The sequence below is a fragment of the Scyliorhinus canicula genome, chromosome 10, assembly GCF_902713615.1.
Source record: "Scyliorhinus canicula chromosome 10, sScyCan1.1, whole genome shotgun sequence".
Lineage (NCBI taxonomy): Eukaryota > Metazoa > Chordata > Chondrichthyes > Carcharhiniformes > Scyliorhinidae > Scyliorhinus > Scyliorhinus canicula.
In genome coordinates, this window is record NC_052155.1 from 155709749 (window position 1) to 155727153 (window position 17405).

At 44.7% G+C, this 17405-nt stretch overlaps 1 protein-coding gene across 7 annotated transcripts in view; it reads right to left on the reverse strand.

Annotated features, from left to right (window-relative positions):
* The window catches only part of oxr1a (oxidation resistance 1a), a 576817-nt gene that overhangs the window by 180510 nt on the left and 378902 nt on the right, over window positions 1-17405 (reverse strand). For all 7 annotated transcript variants that reach the window (XM_038809973.1, XM_038809970.1, XM_038809974.1 and 4 more), the window contains one exon: window positions 14465-14617. In XM_038809973.1, the coding sequence (XP_038665901.1) occupies window positions 14465-14617 (153 nt within the window). The remainder of the gene's footprint in view (window positions 1-14464; window positions 14618-17405) is intronic.

Sequence of the window (17405 nt, forward strand, 5' to 3'; positions counted from 1 at the left end):
TTCCGCAATACTACCTGTCCATTATGATAAGAATTGACCTTAACTGTTGAATTTAATAGCTTTTGTGTGGGACTTGGGTTAAAATATATTGACAAGAGAATTTGACTTTATGTATGGCTTCTCCGTAGCTGGAAGGAAATGTACATTTGTTTGCGATGGAATTTAAACTTCTGGAGTTTATGATTCATAAAGCAGGTGTTGTTGCAAAGGTGGGGTGACGCAAGATGAATTGTATCCTAAAGCCAATAGGGAAAGTTAATTTGGATTATCTCCAAAAAAGGATGGAGGAACGGGAGACTGAGGGATAAAAGTTGAGAAATCGCAATCCTCGTTGGCACAGTGATACCATGATTTCTGGGATATGACTCTCTGGACACGGTTCAACATCACTCCAAAAGGCAAAGAGAGACATCACCTGTGCCAAAGAGTCCCTGAGATCTCGAGAGATGAGAAACTTCTATGTTGTCTTCAGCGTATATGAAATTTTGCTTAATATATTCCACTTGATTCATAAACACAAGTTAGGTCAATCACAACTGAGGATTCTAGAGTTCGAAATTAAAAATTCAAACCTCAAGAGTTTATTTTAATTCGAAGTGTTTTATACTACAAAACCCAAAACATTACAGCTCTTGAAGTTCAATGCACTGTCCACATTTATCATTTTCCTGTGATTTTGTACGAAGTAAATAATGGCATGATGGGAAAACTGGTCAACTACTGGGTACAAGGTAAGAAAAGTTGACTTCGCATGACCTAAAGCCTGAATAAGATCAGAGTCGGTCAAGCTGATCCGAAATACCTGGGGTCCGCAAATTCTGATAAGACTAACTCGTCATAACCCAAAGCAGTCTAAATACAACAAGATAAGGTCAGAACAAGTCTCCTCTGACTTTTAAATATTCAATCAAAGGACAAAATAATGGTCTGAGTGATGAGACAGAGTCCTGAAAGGTCAGCAAGGTGACGCCTGTTTTATGATATTGCTTATGTTTGTACTTCTGATCGAATTCCTGACCAAGCTGTAGTCACGTAATCCTGATAATGTATAAATACTGAGCTAATTTTCTGTGAAAGCGCGGACTGGAGTAGGAATCAGCAGTGACACTCCCTGCTCTCTGACCTCAACTTTCAGCCAAAACTGCAGTCTGTTTGAAAATAAAGTCTTGTTATTTTTCCATAACGAGCCTTGTTGAATCTTTCTACCACAGTCCAGAAGCGGGAAAAATATTGACTTCGACATTTGGCGCAGCGAGCAAAAACCAATACCCTGAGTGAATTCCGTGGGGGACTGAAGAAGTGATCGAGCCACAACCCGGAGGGAAGAGACGGACGCCGGCACAAGGTATCATTCACCTTGGTCTCTCTCTCTCTCTCTCTCGGATCTATGGTGCGACCCCTCGTCCCTGACGGAGTAAACTAACAGGTGATGGTTCTCAAATCTAAATTTGACTGTGAGTAGAGTGTTTAGGGTCAGGGACCCAATTGTGGTTAACCTTAGGTCAGGGACCTCCTGCTCTGGTTTTCAAATCCAGATCAGGGCTATACAGGTTTACCTCGGGTCAGGGACCCGATTGTGATTAGCCTCAGGTCAAGGACCTCTTGATCTCGTTTTCAATCCGTATCAGGTTTATACAGGCTTACGTTTGGGTCAGGGACCCTGCGATTTGATTTTGGTACCAGGAACTGTTTTCACATTTTTGCCAGGGGCACAATATACTGACGTTAGGGGACAAACTTTAGACAAGACTGGGAGCAATTCTCCTCTGTTCTTTATGTGTTCAGAAACCCCTTCTCAAGAACGTAATTTTCAGAGATTATCAGCTGCTTTAAACAATAAATTAAGTAACGATATCTGGCCACTAGGTGGCACATGGAACTTGGACAATTGCATTGATGCAGAAAAAGCTATTTGGAAAAAAAAACGCGGCCTTCAAATGGAAAGCTTTAATTTCAGAATGGAAAAAACAGTCCACTAAACGCCACGAGCAATCACTCTTGATGAGTTGGAGGGATAATGCCCGCAGAAAAGGGATTGAGGAGTGTGTGGACGGTAAAGTAAAAAATTGGGAAACTTTAAAATTGGAATGTGAGCTTTGCGATAGAAAACATCAAAACACTAAACAGCAATTCGGCAATAAGAAATCTCCTATCACCAGGCAAGTAGGGCTAGCCCATAAGATTAAACGAAAGGAGGATTCTCCCAGTTGCTCTGGCATGCCAATGTTTCCCTTTTCAGGCGACACTGAGGAAGAGGAGAAGTTGACCCCTAGACCTCCCCTATGTCCTGCAATCCCCGCTCCGTCAGTGCAACTGCCCCAAGTCCAGCCTCCCCCTTGTGATGTTATGCAAGATATTTTTATTGTACTGACACGGGACAACAGCCCTAGCCACCTTGCCGCTAGGCTCATAACACACAGGGAACTGCCATACGTCCATTCTCCATACATTATAAACCACCCTTCTCTATGGAGGACACGATAATTTACTAAAAGGTGTTGATCAAAAGATCCACAAGGAGGGAATTGTGGAAGGGAAGTTAATGAGTTACCAATTTAGAAGCATGCTGGGAATATTGACTATATTTTAACACTGCTTTTGGGCGAAATTAAGTAGGCCAGATAATGTAAACTAAATACTGCTTAGTATGTTGTACTGGCCTTATTATGACAATAAGTTGTTCTTCCGAAGGACATCAAAATGCGTACTCGAATTATTTTTAAACTAAGGGCAAAACATTCATATTTCCTCTTGCTTATGTTCTCAAGCTATATTTCTTCAAAGTTGTTTAGTTCACACTATATCAGTTTAAAAGAAAGAAAGTGCCTTCCACAGTGCCTTTACGAATAAAAGTAATTGAATATGAATAAGTTTTTAGATTACATGAAAAGATGTAAATGGCATCACTCCAAGTTCTCCGCCCCTTAGATTCTGCAGGACGCATTAACCATTTCAGCAGACATAGAACATAGAACAGTACAGCACAGAACAGGCCCTTCGGCCCTCGATGTTGTGCCGAGCAATGATCACCCTACTCAAACCCACGTATCCACCCTATACCCGTAACCCAACAACTCCCCCCCTTAACCTTACTATTAGGACACTATGGGCAATTTAGCATGGCCAATCCACCTAACCCGCACATCTTTGGACTGTGGGAGGAAACCAGAGCACCCGGAGGAAACCCACGCACACACGGGGAGGACGTGCAGACTCCACACAGACAGTGACCCAGCCGGGAATCGAACCTGGGACCCTGCTTGACCTTTTCTGAATTGACAAAGAAAAAATATACGTCTCTAAGAATAGCCAATGCCTATAAAATCAATCATTGGAAATTGACTTAAATGTGTGCTACTCATAGCCCCCAGGAAGGATGCACTGCAACTAGCGACACCTGACCCTATTAGGCAGACAGACACTCTGCAAATTAGGAGCGGTAATACATCGCATTGTAAATGGAATGTTTATAGAACTGTGTCAAATGCGAGCTCACCAGCTGCAAAATTTAATACCTTCTGAGCCTGCGCCTGATCGCTCTGTGTCTCTGTTCTATGCTGGCAGCTGAACATTAACCCTTAGTGTTAATTTTTTTTTTAAACTGCAGGAAGTCTTACAAAAGATTAATGACCCTTGGGCACAGCTATTAAAACACCTGATAGAGTCCAGATGAGAAAATATAGTGACCCATTGCACCTCGCTGGGCGTGACTTGCTGTGTCCCTTACAGGTGGAGATAGTTTGTCTCGATAACGGCATAACCATTTCACCTATCCCACAAGCCCAGCTTCGGAACTTTCCACTTTTCCACTGCCCCACAGTGGTGGTCGCTTGATTTTGATCCCTCCCACTTTTCACCTCCTTTAAATATTCCTCATCCACATGTGACTCTATGCTACGATCATACGGGATGCTCAGCTAAATTGGAGAGCATTTACCAAGAAGCCCTAGAGTCTCTACAATCCGTTTCCTTTGTCGACATGGCTGAGGGAATGGAAGGTTCTGCCTTTCTTGTTGAGATACCCCACGGACTGTGGCATCAGTCCGGACTCGTATCACCCCATGTGACCCTGACTGTCGATGAAGGCTATAGTGCCAAATCCTTGGGATTTCTGGCAGCCGCGCGATGTTGACATGCTGATCCTTTCCTTCCAGCAAAGCAAACCTTCCCCAACGGCACTTTAGAATACTTTTCACAGCCATTTTGTATCACCGGCACATTACACCACCATCAATCAGCCCAAAACCAAACTCCAATTTCGAAAGTCCCCGTGGACTAATGGGCCGCTTCCAAACATGATGTTGGTCTCACTACTGTACCTCCTGTCGTTATTTAAGTCAATTCTGATATGCCCTTGACCTCCATTTCACAGTACCCATTACGCTCCCAGGCTGAAGAGGGAGTCTTGGTCATGTTTCAATCGTTCCTTCAGCAGGGAATTTTGATACCATGTCAATCGCCCTGTAACACCCCGATTCTTCCAGTTCCTAAGATAGGAAGACCATCAGAATGGCGTTTGGTCCAAGACCTACGACGTATTAATCAGATCGTGGAACCCTTACATCCTATTGTCCCAAGCCCGGCTACAATCCTTAGTAATGTTCCACCTGATGCGACTGTTTTTACCCTTGTAGATTTCAACACGCCTTTTTTTTTGCGGTACCCCTCACCCCTGAATCGCAATACTCGTTTGCCTTCACATTTAAGGGCAACCAGTACACTTGGACTAGGCTCCCACGGGGCTTTATTCATTCTCCGACTCTTTTCTCACAGACACTGCACTCTCAGTTAGCAACATTAACACCCCCTGGCAGATCCACCATTATCCAACATGTTGATGACTTACTCCTTGCCAGTCCTGACTTCCGTTTATCTGCTAATCCGTCTCCATTCATGGGGATATGTAATCCCGCCTGCTAAAGTTCATCAAGGCCAAAATTTTTAGGGGTCCTAATAAGTGCAACTGATCGCTCTCTTACTCAGGAACGTATTAATCCTATTTTGCAGACCCCGTTCCCTACCTCTCCCAAGCGTGGGAGAGCCTTTTTAGGATTGGTTAACTTTTGCAGACATTGGATTCCGAATGTTACTGTCCATACTAAAGAACTAACTCTGTACTCCTCTCAAAATGCTCCTCTAAGTTTGAACTACCCGATTCAGCAAAGCAATCTTTCGTTACTCTGAAAAACGCCCTGGCTACCGCCCCAGTGCTAGGTCGACCTATGTATGACAGACCCTTTCAGTTATACGTTAATATTCTTGATGAATGTGCCACTGGTGTTCTCACACAAGAGCACGGTAACCGACGTCGCCCGGTAGCCTACTTTTCTACTAAATTAGATCCTGTAGCTTGCGGTCTGCCTGGACTCAGATTCTTACGGCTGTCCATTTGTTAGCACAGGCGGCCTCTAACCTGACCCTTCACCAGCCAGTACAGGTGCACACGTCGCACTCTATTGTGGCTCTCCTAACATCTCAGCAAACCCAACATTTGACTCAAGCTCGCTTGAGCCGTTATGACTGTTTCACTGCTGCAGAACCCCTACTTTTCTTTTTATTATTGTTCAACCTAAAAATCCTGCTGTGTTCCTCGATCAGCCCCCCGATAACCTTAATGACGCACCGCACGACTGCTTGCTTAGGAACCACTTCCTTACCGTGCCATGCCCAGATTTAACAGATCATCCTCTGGAACATCCAGAACTAATTTTTTATGTTGATGGCAGTTCCTCCATTTCTATTACTTGAGTCCCACAGTCGGAATATGCCGTGGTTACGGACACGGACGTTCGGGAAGCAGCAGCCTTCCAGATCCCCGTCTCTGCACAAAAAGCCGAACTATTTGCCCTTACTCGAGCATGTATTTTGGCCACTGCCAAAAGTGTAAACATTTACACCGATTCCAGGTATGCCTTTGGCGTGACCCACGATTTTGGCCGCCTCTGGCAACAACGAGGCCTCATCTCTGCGGGGGCTCCCATTCAAAACGCAATTTGGGTTAAAAATCTCCTTGATGCTGTTCAGCTTCCCAGTCAATTGGCAATTATTAAATGTGTTGTGCACACAAAGGGGGACACTCCTGTTCAATTAGGGAATGTCCGTGCTGATTCAGCTGCTAAAGCTGCAGCCTCATCAACCTCTTTAATTGTTCCCAATGGGGCTAATCAGGCTTTAAATCAGGTACCTGCATTAGGAACGAACGGCATGCCAGAGATAACTGAAGTTCAAAATTTACAGAGGGACGCCTCTGATCCTGAGCGAGCACTATGGAAGTCAATGAGGTGTTCGCACTCCTTGACACGGGACCTCTGGCTTACTCCAGTTGGTCAAGTTTGTATTCCGGATTCTTTATTGCCAGTACTTGTTGATTATTTGCATTCTTGTACCCATCTTGGCAAGGAGGGAATGGTACAGCTGCTCCTGAAAACTTGGTGGCACCCAGATTTAAATATAGCAGCGCAAACACGGCTGGACCGATGCCTGATTTGCATGAAACATAATACGGGTAAAGGTTTTAAATGCCCTCCAGGAACCACTCCCTTGCCATATGACCCTTTTGCTTGTATACAGCTTGATTTTATTGAATTACCAAAAGTACAGTGCTACAAATATTGTTTAGTATTAATCAATGTGTTTAGTAAATGGATTGAAGCCTTTCCCACCACAAATTGTACTGCCCATACAGTGGTGAAATTGTTGTTAATAGAAGTTATTCCACGCTTTGGGGTACCCAAAATGGTGAGCTCAGACAACGGACCACATTTGTGGCTCGAATCAATACTGAACTGTGCGAAGCACTCGCAATCAAACAGCAATTGCACTGCGCGTATCATCCGCGCCAACGCCAATGGAAAGAGCCAACGGGACTTTAAAAGAAAAATGATCTAAACTGACTGAAGAAACTGGGTTAAATTGGCTAAAGGTAAAGGGGCAGCAGGGTAGCATGGTGGTTAGCATAAATGCTTCACAGCTCCAGGGTCCCAGGTTCGATTCCCGGCTGGGTCACTGTCTCTGTGGAGTCTGCACGTCCTCCCCCTGTGTGTGTGGGTTTCCTCCGGGTGCTCCGGTTTCCTCCCACAGTCCAAAGATGTGCGGGTTAGGTGGATTGGCCATGCTAAATTGCCCGTAGTGTCCTAATAAATGTAAGGTTAAGGGGGGGGGTTGTTGGGTTACGGGTATAGGGTGGATACGTGGGTTTGAGTAGGGTGATCATGGCTCGGCACAACATTGAGGGCCGAAGGGCCTGTTCTGTGCTGTACTGTTCTATTACTCTTGGCACTGTTTCACATGCGGGTGACTCCACATTCGCGGACCAGACTGTCAGCTGCAGAGATAGTCTATGGTCGGCCAATGAGGACTCCCTGGGATGCCAATGAAAAACCCCTGGAGGGCGTAGACCTCCATGTGATGGGTGAACAAATGCAGAACTATTTAAAGCAATTAACACTTTCTCTGAATTTTCTCCACTCACAGGTGAAACAGGCGCATCTCCCAAGGACAACAGGGACAGCCGTCCCTCGATATCCAGTAATCAAACCCGGAGATTACATATTGGTGAAAAATTGGGACAGAAAGAAACTAGGACAATGCTGGAGTGGACCTTTCCTGGTACTACAGACACCAACTTCGGTTAAGCTTGAAGGACGTTCCAGTTGAATACATCTATCCGATTGCAAGATAGTCTCCAACGCAGACGAGAACACAGGCTGAAGATCTTCATTATAATTTTTGGATTCTCTGGACTATTTAGCATTAATGGCCACTTGGTAGTAGAAAAACTAACTATCCGGGAACCGCATTCTAATACGTTTTCATATAAGTCATATCTTTATGCTGAAAAATATAATATAAGTAAGTGTTGGGTTTGTACCCACATTCCCGTCCATTCGAGGGAAGGAATACCTCTCCAATCCCTCCTCTTTCATACCGCAGAGACAGTTGAATGGATTTTATGATAAAATCAAACAGGGATCAGGGGAGATCGGGGAGATATGGAAATATGGAGATCTGCTGGCTATGACATGACTAAATTTTCAGCTTCATATCAACCTGCTTACAATCATGCCCTGACTCCACCCTTCCTCACTGTCCACTCAAATAATGTTCAAGGTTCCATGTGTTTTAACAAATCAGGGAAAGAGAAGTGGATGGGGCAAAGTAGGTGCAACCTTACAGTTGGACCAGTACCAGGCATATCCAACAAGGGTATGTTTAACTGTGATTGGTCCAAGGTATGGAATATAACCTCTAACAGCTCATGGCGCCAGACATCCCCCATCCTCTATGACGCTAGCTGATGATTTTACGGCTTATAATGGAACATATTTCATATGCGGCACTAAAGCCTACCCATGGCTCCCTATTAATTGGACAGGATCCTGGTTTTTGGGATATGTCGTCCCCAAAATGAGTCACCTACCCACCCAAGCATTCCCCCTCACGAGCCAAAAGGTCTATTACTAAAATGGAACAGTTCTTCATGATGGCCTTTCCATTATATAGAACTGGCAAGGCATCCGACAAACTAGTCCACATGGCCTCAGCATTGGAACAACTGGCGAACGTAACATCAGCAGAAGCCAGGGAAACGGGACAGGCACTGGCCGAGGTCTCAGCTGAGCTGGTGGCTGTCTGGACCGTGGCATTACAAAATCGACTGGCTTTGGATTATCTGTTAGCCTCGCAGGGAGGAACGTGCGCTAACGTAGGACAGGAGTGCTGCACTTACATTCCAGGTGGCTCTGAAAATATCACTAACCTGGCCGACCATATTAAGAGACAGGCGGATCAACTTCAAGAGATTGGCAGTGAATTTCATGACTAGGATGGTTGGGTCACGGATTATTTGATTGGATTTTTAAAGGCCTTCATTCCACTACTGCTAATGCTGCTAGGGATAGGATTGCTTGGCTGCTTGTGTAAATGCATTTTCAATCAAGTCATGGATATGCCCATTTGACCAGTTGTCATGATTTGACAAAAGAAGGGAATGTGATGTTGCACGAAGTAAATAATGGCATGATGGGAAAACTGGTCAACTACTGGGTACAATGTAAGAAAAGCTGACTTTGCATGACCTAAAGCCTGAATAAGATCAGAGAAGGTCAAGCTGATCCGAAATGCCTGGGCTCCGCAAATTCTGATAAGACTAACTCGTCATAACCCAAAGCAGTCTAAATACGACTAATCAAAGGACAAAATAATGGTCTGAGTGATGAGACAGAGTCCTGAAAGGTCAGTAAGGTGACGCCTGTTTTATGATATTGCTTATGTTTGTACTTCTGATCGAATTCCTGACCAAGCTGTAGTCACGTAATCCTGATTCTGATAATGCATAAATACTGAGCTAATTTTCTGTGAAAGCGCAGACTTGAGTAGGTATCAGCAGTGACACTCCCTGCTCTCCGACCACAACTTTCAGCCAAAACTGCAGTCTGTTTGAAAATAAAGTCTTGTTATTTTTCCATAACGAGCGTTGTTGAATCTTTCTACCACAGTCCAGAAGCGGGAAAAATATTGACTTCTACAACAACTGAGGATTCTAGTGTTCGAAATTAAAAATTCAAACCTCAAGAGTTTATTTTAATTCAAAGTGTTTTATACTACAAAACCCAAAACCTTACAGCTCTTGAAGTTCAATGCACTGTCCACATTTATCATTCTTCTATAACATAGGGACTATAGCAACCGAGCCCTCCCCATGAAACGAGTCTCATCAGTGAGGGTGTGTGCTACCAGTAGTCGGACGGGACAGCAGTACTCATTGAAGGGATACAAGGATGATGGGATGTTAACATTGGCCATAATCACCACAATCCATGAATTGAGTGGCTAAGAGGGCATCCCTGGCTCTTCTGCTCCTTCTTGCCATCATCGCTGCCTAATGGCCAACCTCCTCATCCTCCAGGACCACCTCCTCATCATCCACTTTGACATCATCCTCATCTGAGGCAATGTGCTGCTCTTCCATCTTCTCCTCAAGCAGCTCCTCATTCAACTGAAGCGGCAGGTTGTGAGGGCCCAGGAGGTAGCCACGATGCGCGACACTATCTGCGGACTGTACTGCAAGGTTCCATCAGACTTACCCAAGCGTTTTGGGGGGGGGGGGGGGGGGGGGGAGTAAATGATTGCTGCGGGGAGGCCCAGTAATAAGTTGCTGACAGAATATAATTTGGTTCCTGGCACAGCATCTTCCTGACCCCACTATTGCCAACCACCTACATTAGCCCCCCAAAACTCGACTAGCCCCTGACCCATCACATTCCCAATCACCCTCCTGACCTGATGTTACTACCCCCTCAACCTGACCACTCCCCCCCCCCCAACCACCACCAGACTACCCTCCAACCTCCCACCTGATCCAACTACCCTCCCACACCCATCTAACTTCCCAACCAGCTGACTACACCAGCTATCCTCCCTAACCTTACTACCCACGCCCACCTACCTCATCAACCAATTATTCCCTACCCACTTTTGACCCATGCCACCTACCTATCCCTTACCTACTTAACCAGCTCACAGACCCACCCACCTTACTCACCTATTCCCTCACCACTTACCCACCTCACCCACCTAATGTACCCTATCCACTTCATCAGCCTTACCCACCTTTCACCTCACCAACTTTATCCACCCACCCACCTTTCCATTCACTAATGTTCAAACTGGATCTTTAAACTAATGCCATAAAAAGGCACTGTGTTCCATTTTGTCCTAATTCTACTCCACTCTGATAGAGTTCCCCAATGAATGTTGCGCTGCACATTCCTACGATAGCCAGTAGCAGAAGACACTGGTAGAAATGCGAGAAGTGTGGAGTAGGTTTTTCAAATAAATTTAGAGTACCCAATTCTTTTTTTTCTTCCAATTAAGGGGCAATTTAGTGTGGCCAATTTACCTACCCTGCACATCTTTTTTGGACTGTGGGGGCAAGACCCACGCAGACACGGGGAGAATGTGTAAACGCCACATGGACAGTGACTTGGGGCCGGCATCTAACCCGGGTCCTCGGTGTAGTGATGCACCAGTGGTAGCCACTGTACCACCGTGCTGCCGTGAGTAGGGGGGATTTTTGAGTGCAGTGGCAATCATTCTCGCTGATCAGAGGATCTGGGCTATAGAATCTTTGCAATGTGTCATTTTTAACTTGAAGATGTTAATAATGGAAAGAAAACTCAGCCTATTCGGATACCTACATACCACAGACCTAATAAAAATACAGAAACATTATGGGTTCAAATACAGCACTGCCACCATAATAACTGACTCCTTTTACGGTAGTCATAAAAAGATAATTTCATTAAAAAAGTAATAATCGATCTCTGCTGAAAACAGCATTAAAGGCAAACTAACTGCTATTGTCATGGGAGGTAATTGTGTGCAAGAGACTATATGAAGGAGAACAGTAGGAGGAATCACCCCAGGATATCTTCCATCAAAACAAAATAAATTGGCCAACCTGCATTCTAAAGCACTGTATATTGTTGTTGGTTAAATAAACTGCTTAGTAATCGTCACAGAATCATGACAGCACAAAAGGAGGTCACGTGGCCCATTGTGTCTGTGCTGTGTCTCTGAATGGGCAATTCACAAGGCGCCGTTCCATTGCCTTTTCCTGTAGCCGTGCACATTCTTCCTTTTTAGATAATACAATTCCATCTCCAATACCTCGATTCAACCTGCCTCCACCTACTTTCAGGAAGTGCAATCCTAACCATCGGCTGTGTGGAAAACGTTTTGCCTCGTGTTTCATTGCTTCTTTTGCTAATTGCTTTAAATCTGTGCCTCCCAGTTCACGGATCCTTCCACCAATGGGAACATTTCTTTCCCTTTCTATTCTGTCCAGACCCCTCATGATTTTGAATGGCTCTATCAAATCTCCTTTCAACCTTATCTTCTCCAACCCAACATTTCAACCTTATCTTCTCCAACCCAACGTTTCAACCTTATCTTCTCCAACCCAACGTTTCAACCTTATCTTCTCCAACCCAACGTTTAGCTGAATAACTCAAAACACCTAACAGGTCATTTGAAATACTAATAAATATTTATAGTACCAAAAGCCTTCATTAATAATCCATCCAGATATCAAACATCTAAAAAAGGTTATAAAAATGTTGGTAAAGTTCAGAGCAATAGTTAGTGGAAAAAGGACTCTCAGAAGACTTCAGTCAATCACTATTGAGGTGCTCCAGATCTCAAGACAATCAGAGTGCTGAGAAGTGGAAGAAGCTGAGAAGTGGAAGAAGCGGAGAAGTGGAAGAAGAGAGAGAGAGCGCTTCATGCACATGCTCAATTTGGGCTGATAGTGTTTGTCACAGTTGAATATTTTTGCAGTAGAACCAGGAATGTTATAACTTAAACTCTACATCCCACCATATTGGTTATGCTTGGACTCCTCATTGATCAGATAGAGATAACTCTCAAGTAAATTCCTAAGTTTAACTCGAGTATCCTCCAAAAATTAAAAGTCACACAGACATATTATTGCCTTTGCTCTAAGCCAGTCTCCTTGTGCCCCACGTCAAGCCAGCAGATAGCTACTGAGTGACTAGGTATATCAGCTGATTACCTAACTGACTTCAGTGAGTAACAGAGCACACCTGGGCAGCATTCACATATTGAGAGCCATGCTGCCATGTCATTTTTAAAAGAAATTTCTGCCTAGGCCAGCATTTATTGCCCATAACGAATTACTCTCGAGAACGCTTCTTGAACTGCAGCAGTGCATGTATGGTAGGAAATCTCAACAGTGCTCTTAGGAGGGGAGCTCCAGGATTCTACGCCAGTGACAATGGAGGAACAGCGATATAGTGCCAAGTCAGCATGGTGCGTGGCTTGGTCCCATTGTCGTTTCCGATACCTAGGTCATCACAGAAGTCATAGAACCCGACAGTTCAGAAGGAAGCCATTCAGCCCATCGAGTCTGCACTGTCCCTCTGAAGGAGCACCCTACCTAGACCCACATCCCCACCCTATCCCCGGAACCTGAATTAACCTATTTGGACATCAAGGAGCAATTTCTTTGAGCGTGGCCAATCAACCTAACCTGCACATCTTTGGACTGTGGGAGGCACGGTGGCATAGTGGTTCTGCACTGCACATTCTATGAAACCGGATAGAGCACCTGGAGAAAACCCACACAGACATGGGAGAGAATGTGCATACTCCACACAGTCACCCAAGGTCAGAATTGAACCCAGATCCCTGGGGTTGTAAGGGTAACCACTGTGTAACCACCGGCAGATGCCGGGTGCTCCACCAGTCTCATTCCGCATTGAATTTCTGTAGTGGCTTCATATAATGAAGTACTATATTAGGCAATTTCAGAGGGCAGTTAAGAGTCAATCACATTGCTGTAGGTCTGGAGTCACGTGCAGCCCAGATAAGGACAGCAGATTTCCTTTCATAAAGGTCATGAGTGAACCAGGTGGATTTTTACAACAATCAGAATTACCAAGACTAGCTTCTTAATTCAAGATTTAGTAACTGAATTAATTCCACCAGCTGCCATGGTGGGATTTGAACACTCGCCCCGAGAACATTAGCCTGGGCCTCTGGATTATTAGTCCAGTGACATTATCACTACACCACCATTTCCTTCGAAATGGCATCAATCAGGCCATTGAGGGACTCAAGCAACCACTTTGGTTCCTAGACCATTCTGAAGCGCCCTGCAGTAAATGTCAGAGCAAGTTTGAAAATTAATTGCGTTCTGTTGCATCTTGCACAAACATGCAATTTTGAGAGCACAGGCCTTTTTACAAAGTATAAGGTGGGCAGCTGAGGAGGACAAAGAATGGAGGAAACAATCAACACATCCCCTTTCCACCAGGCTACAATCATCTCAGTGAACATAATCCCAATTCTCCAGTCAACTTCTGGCCAATGACCATCCCAGCATTCTGTTAGACAAGATGGAAAAATAAAAACCAAACCAAAACAAACATTTTAGGCCAAATTTACAGTATTCCATACCATGGTCAGTTAATAGTGTTTATTAGTGTCTAGTGCCTGCCTATCCTAATGTTCCTTATGTTCCTAAAGCCCTGCTACCCCACAGACTGCAGCATGGATGTGGGGGGGTGCTAACTTACAGTGCGGGGCAATAGCTGTACCTGCCTTTACTCACAATGAGAGGAAATCAATTCTTAGTGAGAGTATTCTACAAACCTTTGACTAATAATTAATACTGATAATCCGCAGAACTTTTTAAAAGTGCGGCAGTATCTAATAATTCTCACCCCAATCCTCTATCCTGGTTTACGATTTCATCAACACGAATTGGCTTCTTGCCCAAATGGTCACTCTCTGATCCGAAACATTGAACACAGTAAAGCTACTGACCCCACTACACTGGAGAACAACTTTGAGTAACAGAATTGTGGGCACATTTGCACTTGTCTGATCAGACAAGGAAACACTAAAAAACAATTGATGAAATGAAAGTTAGATTAATTACCTTCCCATCAGTTACATATTTGCATGTAATTTTGAGAAATTTCTCAGTGAAGGCCTCCTCTTCCTCGGAGGTAGACGATACCACCCTGGCAGGTCGAATGCAGCCATGCGCTGGTGATGAGGTCGAATCTTTGTGGTGAGCATGTTCCACATCCTGAAATCACATAAATTTCAATGATTGACATTGAACCTTGGAAATAGGCAGATATAAAATATGCAAATCCAATCTTATACTAACCAGAAAACATAACTGGAGTAATACCAAGTGGAAAGGAAAGTTAAACTGATGGAGAATCTGATCATAAAGATGCGATTCTTCAATTACTTTTAATTGTCTCCAATTTGTGGTCTGATTCAACTGGTACTAGTCATACCAGTAGACTTGGAACATGGGAAGAGAGAGAAGGAATAAAGTGAAGGAAAGTGAGAACCCAAGAAATGGAGCAGCATTAATCCCGTTCAAGCCTCCTCTGCCATTGAATAAGATCATGGCTGATCATCAGGGTACACCTGCCTGCACTATCCCCATTACCTGGATTTCCTTGGTATTCAAACATTTGTCATCACAGACTTGAAAATACTTAATGAGTAAAGATCAACAGCCCTTAGTGGTAAAGAGTTCGAAAGCTTCATTTTGGGTGAAGACATTTCTCCTCATCTCTGCCCTTATTCGGAGATGAATAAAGAGGTACGGTGGTTAGCACTGTTGCCTCAGTGCCAGGGACCCAGGTTCAATTACAGCCTTGGGTGACTGTGTGGAGTTTACAAGTTCTCCCAGTGTCTACTTGGGTTTCGTCTGGGTGCTCTGGTTTCCTCCCACAGTCCAAAGATGTGCAGGTTAGGTGTGGTCAAAAGGATAGGGAGGGTGCAGGAGTGAGCCTAAGTAGGGTTCTCCTTCAGAGGATAGGTGCAGACTCATGGGCTGAAGGGCCTCCTTCTGCACTGTAAGGATTCTATGGATGATGACTTCATATTTTGGACTCTCCAGCCAAGAAAATATCCTCTCAACATTAATCTCAGCAAGAATTTTCATGTTTCAATGAGATCACTTCTTATTCTTCTAATTTCCAGAGAACATAGGCCTTCTCAACTCAATCTCGACACACTGGACAATTACCTCATCCAAAATCAGTCCAGTGTACTTTTGTTGCAGTCTGCTAAAGGCAAACATATCCTTCCTTAGGTGAGGGGTCTGCACGTTCTCCAAGTGTCTGCGTGGGTTTCCTCCCGGCGCTCCGGTTTCCTCCCACAAATCCCAAAGGACGCACTTGTTAGCTGAATTGGACATTTTGAATTCTCCCTCTGTGTTCCATAACAGGCGCATGGTGTGGCGACTAGGGGATTTTCACAGTAACTTAATTGCAGTGTTGATGTCAGTCTACTTGTGACACTAATAAAGATTATTATTGTTCCAAAGATTCAATGATCATCTGTGGTCGGCAAGGGTAATTGAGAGATGGAAGCTGGTGCTGACCAGGATGGAGGGAGATGCTCTTGGGTTGGACTAGCACGAGCCAGCTCATTCCCATGGTCCTGGTGAAATGGGGGTCTGGGATGTAGATAAGTGTGTAGTTCCCAGATGTGTTTCTGGAGGGTTTGTGGGCCCCTCTTATCAGAAAGTGAGCTGTCCCAGCCAGAATGTCCAGTGAAGCTCCAATGCAGATGGCACCATGCAGCAAGTCTCCATTGTCTCATCAGGCCACCTAGCATGTACAGTACCGATGATCATATTCACTGATGTTGTGCCATCTTTCCACAAATAAACCATCCACAGGAGCCGCAGATATCGAGGGCTAAAAACACAAGACCATAAGACATGGGAGCAGGATTAGGTCATCGGGACCATCGCGTCTGCTCCGCCATTCAATCATGGATGATATGTTTCTCATCCCCATTCTTTTAATCTAAACTAATTCAGCAGGGGGATGGGAACCTAAATTGTAGTCCCAGTGTACAGGATGTTGAGAGTAGTGAGGTCAGGGATAGGGTTAAAAGTTCGAAAGAGGGCACCAGCAAGCAGGACGCTGGTTTGAAGTGTGTCTACTTCAATGCCAGGAGCATCCGGAATAAGGTGGGTGAGCTTGCAGCATGGGTTGGTACCTGGGATCTCGATGTTGTGGCGATTTCAGAGACATGGGTAGAGCAAGGACAGGAATGGTTGTTGCAGGTTCCAGGATTTAGATGTTTCTGTAAGAACAGAGAAGATGGTGAAAGAGGGGGGGGGTGTGGCATTGTTAATCAAGGAAAGTATTACGGTGGTAGAAAGGACGCTTGAGGACTCGTCTACTGAGGCAGTATGGGCCGAGGTTAGGAACAGTAGAGGAGAGGTCACCCTGTTGGGAGTTGTCTATAGACCTCCGAATAGTTCCAGAGATGTAGAGGAAAGGATTGCAATGATGATTCTTGACAGGAGCGAGAGTAACAGGGTAGTTGTTATGGGGGACTTTAACTTTCCAAATATTGACTGGAAATACTATAGTTCGAGTACTATAGATGGGTCAGTTTTTGTGCAGTGTGTGCAGGAGGGTTTTCTGACACAGTATGTAGACAGGCCAACAAGGGGCGAGGCCACATTGGATTTGGTACTGGGTAATGAACCGGGCCAGGTGTTAGATTTAGATGTAGGTGAGCACTTTGGTGATAGTGATCACAACTCGGTTATGTTTACTTTAGCAATGGGCAGGGATAGGTATATACCGCAAGGCAAGAATTATAGCTGGGGAAAGGCAATTATGATGCTATTCGGCAAGATTTAGGATGTATAGGATGGGGAAGGAAACTGCAGGGGATGGGTACAATCGAAATGTGGAGCTTTTTCAAGGAACAGCTACTGCGTGTCCTTGATAAGTATGTACCTGTCAGGCAGGGAGGAAGTTGTCGAGCAAGGGAACCGTGGTTTACTAAGGAAGTTGAAGCACTTGTCAAGAGGAAGAAGAAGGCTT